Below are 9,146 nucleotides of genomic sequence, written 5' to 3' on the forward strand. Positions count from 1 at the left end.
ATTTCAGTTCGAAAAAACAGTAAATTAGCACGCAAATTCCTCGTATTACATCAATTTCTTTTTCTCTTGCACTTTAGCATAAGAACGTTGGAAACTTGGGGGGGGGGGGAGTGCAAGTGCACGTTGATGTCAAGGACATCAATTTCTTTTTCTCTTGCACTTTAGCATAAGAACGTTGGAAACTTGGGGGGGGGGGGGGGGAGTGCAAGTGCACGTTGATGTCAAGGACTTCTTTCATTGTGGGGTATTCTTAAACAAAATTAAAATATAACTCTTTTAAGTAAAAGGCCACGGGTACTAGAATAATATGATGGTCGGCCCTTAATTTTCAAAAGGCAATAATTATTAGAAAATCATTAGAATTAACAAAAGTTTATGCTCCTTAGTATTACGGTCTAGTGGTATTCTTATTCTCTGGTAAATGAGATATCTTAGATTCGATTTTTGTCAAAGGTTAATTGATCATTATTATGTCAACCCATTGTGAAACTTAACTCACTCATCCACAACTTTAATGTAAATATTATCATTTGTTCAAAAAAAAAATTGCTAATTGCTACTTACCAAACACCAACAACACACAACAATTTATGACATTATATCAATATAAAAAATTGGAGACGAATACGTTACACCATTTTTTCACATAAATTTTGTCACACATTTTCATAATGTACTTTAACGATCTGAATCGTCAATCTTTTAGATCTTAGATAATATCTATAAAAAATCATCCAAATCTAAAACTATACGACCGTTAGATTAAGAGTTTAGAATTTTTTTTATAGAACCGTATTTGCTAATTTTCTTCAGTACAAATAAATGTTTTAATTATTATGGATTTATTTAACTTTTTTGTAAGAATAATTTATGAATAATATTTTAAAAAATAAATAATTCGCATCGTTAATATATATTATAGAATGAGTTCCACAAAAACACAAATATTTTGTGAAAAAAAAAGTGGTATAACAAATCGGCCCTCTGAAAAATTATGTTGGTCTTAAAACTTTACAAAAGTGAGATGATAAGCTTTGCCAGCTGCCATCGCGTGGACGCATTATGCAATGCGCTGCCCTTGAAGGGGCAATATTGTAAATAGCTCATACAATCCTATTCATTTATCCCACATTGAAAACAAGTCAAAATCCTTTTACGAAAAAAACCATACTTTGTTGAATTTATCAAATTTGCAGCTCCCACTTTCTATGAACCCATCGTGGCCATCGTTATTACAACGCTCAGTGACGGATTCAGAATTTATATCTCCAAAACAAGATATAACCGGCACGCTACTTCAACCAATCGCTCTTTTTAAGGCATTTTATCAAGCATTTTGCCGTTATAGTACTTGCAATAATTCCAAGTATAGCAATTGTATCCGCTAACTCCTAAGTGAACCCTTCAACGACATTCTCTGATTATGAATACAAATGAAGATTCGAACTTAGAACATCTTCGAACACTAAAAAAATTAAGAGCTCGAAGTAATTCGAATTGATAATCAAGAACACAATATGAAAATTATCTAGTAAAATGAGAGAATCGCATTAAAAACACTAAGCTTAATTAGTAATTAACTTCATAATAATCAAGATTACGAAAACCCTAGTGACACTCCAAAAAGAAAACAAAAACCAATTAAGAAAAATTAGAACATAATTGAGAATTTTACTGGGATATTATTGTGTTCACCAGACACCAAAAGTATTTAATTATACATTTTAACATTACATTACAATCACACCTTCTTCTCCACAAGAAATTTTTCAGTATGCCGGTGGACTCGATACACAAGTGTAATAACACAATTGGTTGAAATTTAAGAAAAAAATTTCAATTAATTGTACTAATACAACGTGTGTACCAGATCGTATTTCCGTCACTCAAAAATCTTTCTCCCCCACAATTCTCTAATAACATTTGGAAAAAAAAAAAAAAAACAACTGGGCATGCAGTGTTTTTCCAATTAAAACAAAAAACAGCTAACAAATTTCAATAATTAATTAATTCTACGACCTTCGTTTGTTCGATTTCGGCCGACGCGCCGACGCCGGCTTCGGTTTTCCAAACGCGCCGCAGATCCCACAGCCGGAGACTTTCGGGGAGGGCGGGTCCATCGCTTGTGGCGAAACCTTGACCGTCCGATACCCCTTTCCTCCGTTCGATCGGCTCCGCTCCATGGTGGGTGCTGCCGCGCCGCCGCCCTGAGCCTGCTGAGCTGCCTCTGCCTGCTTCTCCGCCTCCACTTGGTTCAGCGCCTGCTGTAGAAACTTGTCGTCCCAAATCAACCCCGACGAGCCCTGCCTCCTAAACGTGCTCTCAGACCTCTGAAGCCCCTCAGCCATCGGATTGATTTCTGAAATTTTTCTGATAAATCTCTGAATCTACGATCTGGGTTTTGTTTCTGGAGTCTGGAGGGTTCGATTTATGTGGATTTGGTGGATGGGATTTGGAATTTGGGATTGGAAATTTGAAGTCCAAGTAGCTACAATGGTGCTTGTTTATTTATTTATATGGTGTTGGACTTTTCTTGCTGCTTTGGGGAGGAGAGAGAGGGAGAGATAGAGAAAGTGACAAATGAATGTTAGGGAGAAAGAGATTAGGAGGTGGAATCTAATCGCTAATTTGCGATTAATTATATGAATTACTGTGTCTTATTTCAGTGTTAATTTTTCTCCCTCATTATTTTTTAGTAATTAAAGAAAACAATTAGCTTGGTAGTTTCTGTTTATCTTTTTGTTTCATTTTGATTTTCAGCCAAAAATGCGAAATAAGGAATTATACAAGCGTCTAAAATTAAAGAAAAAATGCATAAATATTTTGAGATAACTCAAAAGTTTAATTAATATTCGCCGAATATAATTTGTACTTGGAACTGAAAACCCGAGTTGAAATTCCAAATCTTATCAGGATTTTAAAGATCCTTTTAGGAAAGAAGCATCAATGAAATCATAACCAACCTGGAAAAAAAAATAAAGGAAACATAAACTTATTTAAAATACTAACTTTTTAAAAAATAATAAAATTCAAAAGATTTTGTACCTTTTTCAGTACATCTCCAACGGAAAGATGCAAAAACTATGAAGCATTTTCCACTCCAGGAAGATGTTGACGGGAGTTTTACGCTAATGAGAAAGATGTAACTTTGAGATCTCTTTATGTTTTAATTTATATTTGTTGGTTTCAGGCCAACCAAAATACACATTTCAAAATGTTTTAGGCCTTTCATTAAAGATGCCCTGAATTGTTGGATGAATTTGTCCGTGCAATGTTCTAAATCATGTAAAAGGTGTACTTAACGACTTGGAGCTACAATTTGAGGTGGTAATGATTGTTCTCTTGATTAAGAATTTGGTTCGAATCCTGCTACTAACAATCTCTCTTGATAAGCAACCTGTAAAAAACAAAAAAACTGAAAAAAAACAAAAAAAGGCTAAGACGCCCTAACTTCGACTTGGGGTAGCCTCCTTCCTCATAAACTTTGTTTACTAAAAAAAAAGGAAAAATAAATTATAGCAAAAGTATATATATACATTATCTTCTTACTTAAATATTTAATTTCTCACTCTTTTTGTAATTAGAAGACAAAAAAACGTTACTAAACGAATTTGCAGATTGTCAAAGCCACCAAGAAAACCTTCCAATGGCATGTCGACTTCTGTGTAAATTAATGCTCCAATTCAACACTGGTTGTTGGACATCTGTGAACAAGCCGTGTGGGCCATTAGATGGATTCGGGTCGGGTTAATCCCGGAAACAATCCAACATGAGTCACCACTTGGTCAATATTGTTGTTCTAATTTTCTAAAGCAAAGCGTTTGACTCAGCCAAAAGGAAATGTGTTTTTTGACTGATTTGTCTCTCCATCAGATGCTTTATTAATGAACTTTAATGAAAAGTTTCGGTATTATTTACTTTAATGAAAAATGATATTTTTATATTAAAAAATCGATCTTAGTACTATTTATTTTACTTTTTATTTTATCATTATTGTTAAAACTCAAAATTTTCAAATCTACGCCAAGCTTCCAAATCAGTAACCAAGAGCAAATGTGGACTCTAAAACGGATCTTTCAGGGGACGTCCGATAAAATACAAGGATACCGCATTGTTGAACATTTCGTTTTAGTCATGTCTTGAGAGCGAGTTGTGTTGTAGTACACTTACGTCAGAAGTCACGTGTCGATCTTGGGGGTATTTCGGGATTGGAGCTTACCAGCACTGCCTTTCCTCTAGTCAAGTATCTTCCCTTCCCTTTTAGAATTTCGTTCAACGGTTTTGGACCCAGGAAATCCACTGTAGACTAGTTCTCGCACGGTTTTGGACAAAGGAAACCGCTGCTTAGCCGGCCTTCACTCCCCTGGAACTGGTTTCTTTGAGGCCTTTCCCTGCTACTGCCAAACAATCCAAGTGATTCGTGCCTTCTTGACAAGCCGGTAAATGAACGTGTCACCCTCCGACTTCTCAGGCGGTCTCAGAGATCCGCAAAATCCATGTCTGCCAGTTCCGTTGACATATGTTTCCAATCGTTGGAGAACATCGAATCCAACATTATCTCCTTCGCGTAAACAATGATGTGCAGAGAGAGAGATGACATTTCGTCCCCTCTAATTTCTTCAGCCCCCAGGTATTCCAGATAACGGTTTCTTTTGGTAAAAAAAAAAATCAAAGGCCAACTCAAGTGGGCAATACCACAAATTTCATAACAAAATATACCCTATTCAGTATTGTTCCCAAATTTATTGAAAGATTTCAAATTCAAGTTCGAGTTGCGTATGCTTTCCTAAGAACACAGTTTATTGCAAAAAAATTGAAATAAAACCTAGTAATTGTTTCTTAAAAGCTAAATTGTCTTCGCCGAATCAAAATTTGTAAACCATTTCTTCAGTGTACCCGAGTTCTTTTAGTATGCCAGTGAGCTGCAACAAAGCAAATGGAAACTTACGAGAAATAAAGAAAGAAAAATGGCAATTGACTAATTGGTTTTACCGCGATTAAAAAGCAGAATAATGCCTTTCTTTACCTCTCCTTGTGATCGGTCTTGAGCCTTGTCACCAGATATATGTTTCATCATCCCAGGAGGACCACATACCTGCACAAGCAAATCCAGGTCGATCGATGAGTTTGAATCAAAATTGAACTAGAGGATGATATCGACAAGTACATAGCGCCTCTGTAGTATATCACTTACCAGGATGAGAGTATCTTCACCAGGAGCAGGTAAGCCTTTAACTGCCATGTCCTTTGATACGTAACCTTTTCCCCCTTTCCAACTCTTTGTTGGATTATCTACAGTGTAAAATACCTGCATATGGTTACAAAAAATAAATCCGAGTTCCATGAGATAGAATATCCAAATTTGGAGTGATGCATGATGGTATTTTACGATGAGACAAATGGTACCTTTAAATTTGGGTGGCTAGCTGCAAGTATGTCAAGTTTCTGTTTAAGCAGTATATCATCTGGGGAGACATTCGCATAAAGCAGTGACACCTAGGCCATCATCAATCACCAATTTCACATAATTAGATATATGCTAAGGAGAGTATCATATAGCAATTATTACATAGAATTGGCATTGTCTGTTGAATATCCCAAATATCACACATATATTTAAATGAGAAGTTTAAGGTTTCAATTGGATCAACTGCAGTTGTGAATCTTGTGATGTGATATAGGCTATTGCTCACCTGAGTCGTGTCATCAGGATTTTTCAGTATGGCCTCAATAACCTGAAGCATTGGAGTAATACCTGTACCACCGGCAATCTGTAAGAAAGAATGAAAACACACTTCAGAAAAAGTGACCACACAGATTTATCATTCTTCATACACCAATGATCTTAATTTTTGTAAGTATTCGCACGATTAAACAGACAATGCAAGAGAGAACTGAACACCACTTCTGTAAATGCTAAAGCTATCGACGAAGATGCAAATGCATGGAAACCCACAAGCAATTCGCAAAAGTTGGAGCAAATAAAAATATCCTTTATATGGAATTCTATACAAGTCGTTCATACCATGCCTATATGTTTCTTCATGTTGGGAGTATATCTGAGTTTTTCAATGGGCCTGCAAGAAATATACACACCTGATAAGAAGATGATTTTGAGCATATCCACTACTATTACTTGTGAATGTGGATAAATTACCCCTTCACTTCAACTACATCGCCTGGTTTTAAGCTTGCGAAATGCTGGCTCATTTTTCCTTCTGGATACACCTGCATAGAGTTTCAACAAATATGAAAGAAGCTTGAATTACACCTATGGATCAATGAATCCCCAAAAACTTAACCAAATCAAGAGAATAAATGAATATAATTGACAGCATACCTTAATTAACAAGTCAAAGTATCCCTTGGCATCTGGATCGGAAATAGGAGTATACCTGAGCGTAAAGGTAAACCGAATAAATACTCCAAGTCATGCAAATGAAATGTAAGAGGTGACCAAAAATCAAAAAGAAAGATCAATAACTCATACAAACAGCTGAGGTAAGAAATAAAGAATTCAAAGACTTCCAAAGTTACATAATTAAGTCCCAAAATAGGGAGAAAACAAGATGAGCATTTAACATGAGGACAGAAAGACTTACGGGCGTACGACATATTTGGGTTTCCCTTCCGCATCCTGTCCTAATGGAGCCCTAGAGTTACATGATCACAGGGACAAAAATGTATTTCAATGTAGTGACAGACTTCCTATCAATAAGGAATTTCAAGACAGAGCAGAGTAATTATAAACAGAAGAGTATACCTCGTAAGGAGACATGAAGCAACGTATAAACCCAACTTGGCATTCGGATCAAATGTAAACCTGCCAATTTTGGAGAAAACTAAGAGAAATCAGTCGCATTGATGTTTAAACATTCTACAAGAACATAAAATCGGGACATCTTACTATCATTGCAGATATTTCAAGAGCGTATTGCCTTTATAATGCTTCTGATCAATATAAATTTCCTTCAAATAATAGTTCTAAGGCATCTGGTGCGTCTTGAGGATATACCTGAATAATTGTGTATTATGGCTAACCCTTGCAGTATCTTGCAGCTTAAATTCAACCCATTTGTCTGGATTAAGTGCTGAAAACATAGTAAACACATTTATTAAGCTTGAATGTAAGGGTGAAAGAATTGGATATGTGGCATTTACAGAAATTAAGCTTGATATACTGAGTTCTTAATCTGTTAAAACAAAACTAAGTTCATGATATAAACAAAAGCTTTGAGCTGCACATTTAGTCTTATCAAATGTCCAACTGAAATTCTTATTGCAATGCACATCTTCTGTGTGTGTGTTTGGGGGGTGTGTGGGGGTATGAGAGAGAGAGAGAGACTCACCAACTTTTGGGCCAGTCTGTTCTTTGATTTCATCTAGATAAACCTGTTAAAAAAAAAGGATTCTTAGTTCTCAATACAGAAGAAGAACCTGAATCCTAAACCCTTAATGACAAGTAAGTTGCTATACGGGCAAATATAACCCAAACCATAACGAGCAGGAGCAAAAATGAAAAACCTTTTATCCTATTACGAAACTCAATCCTTAATATGTCAGGTAAACTGTATCATGTACATGCAGCACATTCAACTTCCACTTAGAAACGAATGCACACAACAAATTCCGGTATTCACATCATATAACCCTTTGACCTTAAAACCCCGATAAGAAAAATTTATAAAAACCAATAGAGCTGTGACTATCCATGAAAACGTAAATGTCACTCAGAAGTGTCATCTTGCAGTAGTAAACCTCAGCAATAAAAAGGTATTCTGATCACGCACCGGGACATCTTATCCTATGCACTTTTCGTTTTCAAAGCTATACCATGCAGGCATACGCGTTGTCTAACTACCATCGGATGATGAATATCACTAACACAACACCGCATATGAAACCATTTCATCAAACGCGATCTACACCAGCTCGAAAAGCCCCATTACTCCATACATTCTAAGCTAATTAGACAAGAATCAAATACATAATCAATTAACCAACAACCAAGACCAGAATCGAATATCGAAACGAAAACGAAAACACCATCACAAACATACCCATTTCTTTAAACGCGCAAAACCATCAGGAGAAATTATACTTTCGAAAAAAAAACCCAATTGGGCACGCCACAAAATTCCTGAGCTAAAACCCACATTGCATCAGTGATAAATCAACAATCTGATCAATACCCAGATGAAATGAGCAGGAGAAATTACCAAATCCGGCGAGGAATAGTAGCAGAGATAGGAGATTCCGCCGGAGACGGCTGCGACTGCTCCGAAGGGAATGCGAAAGCTTGACTTCGATTGGCCTCGAAACGAGCTGTTGAAGGCGGTCGGCGCCGCCTTGGCGAGCCTCTGGAAGAAGGTAGCCATTGGAAGAAGCAAAGCACAGATGCTGCTCCCTACTTGCTTTTGCTGATTTCTTTCTACTCTTGGCGACGTTTCCAGTTTCCACTTTCGTGGGAAAAGTCTACGTCGTGGAAGTCAGTGATTGCTGGGCCCAATAGCCACACGGCCCAATTCATGGATCGGATACTTTTCGCTTGGTAGGCCGGGAATTCAAATATGGGCCTTGACTGATGAAGTGATGAGACATGGGTCGAAGCTTAAGGCCTGATGTGCTCTCAATTTCCAGTGGACCGGTGCCTCAATGTGAAAATAGAAACTTTAGTGGAAAGTACTGATAATCCCATGTGTTTTATGAGTCCCGTTAAGATACAAATACCTAACCATTGCAAACACTTGAAAATATTACTTTATCAGTCCCGTTAAGATATAAGTACGTAACCAATACGAACACTTGAAGAGAGTTTCGCGTCAAATTTGTTGAAATTCGACATGGCCTTCCACATACACAGTTTTTTGGGTCAGATTTGTTGAAATTTGAGTGTCGATGAAAGAAAATTGAAGACAAAGAAGCAGACTCGATGACGAATTTAGGTCGTCGCACTTTTGAGATGCAATGTGAAGTCGAGAGCATCAGCATCCATTGATTTGGGGCTCAATCTTTGTTGAATTCGAATGGTAATGGAAGTAAATCCAAGAGAAGGAAGAACACATGATATCTTTACCAAAATACCCTTCTATCTTTTGCTTGAATACATGCCACATAAGCAATATTTTTGCCATGTCAGCACATTC

General features: G+C 36.8%; 2 protein-coding genes across 2 annotated transcripts; both read right to left on the reverse strand.

Moving 5' to 3' along the window:
• Window positions 1-2,012: 2,012 nt before the first annotated feature.
• LOC103426705 (MAPK kinase substrate protein At1g80180-like) lies at window positions 2,013-2,348 on the reverse strand. Its single transcript, XM_008364789.1, has one exon. The coding sequence runs from the start codon at window positions 2,346-2,348 to the stop codon at window positions 2,013-2,015; it is 336 nt and encodes a 111-aa protein (XP_008363011.1).
• Window positions 2,349-4,701: 2,353 nt separating this feature from the next.
• Window positions 4,702-8,476, reverse strand: LOC103406887 (NADH-cytochrome b5 reductase-like protein). Its single transcript, XM_029109329.2, has 13 exons — window positions 8,220-8,476; window positions 7,350-7,392; window positions 7,016-7,091; window positions 6,764-6,823; window positions 6,603-6,653; window positions 6,341-6,395; window positions 6,158-6,228; window positions 6,026-6,077; window positions 5,694-5,771; window positions 5,407-5,496; window positions 5,195-5,308; window positions 5,027-5,095; window positions 4,702-4,922 (listed from the first exon to the last, which is right to left on the reverse strand). The coding sequence occupies exons 1-13, from the start codon at window positions 8,376-8,378 to the stop codon at window positions 4,866-4,868; spliced, it is 975 nt and encodes a 324-aa protein (XP_028965162.1). The 5' UTR covers window positions 8,379-8,476; the 3' UTR covers window positions 4,702-4,865.
• Window positions 8,477-9,146: the final 670 nt, after the last annotated feature.

Source organism: Malus domestica, chromosome 02 (assembly GCF_042453785.1).
Source record: "Malus domestica chromosome 02, GDT2T_hap1".
NCBI classification, from domain to species: Eukaryota; Viridiplantae; Streptophyta; class Magnoliopsida; order Rosales; family Rosaceae; genus Malus; species Malus domestica.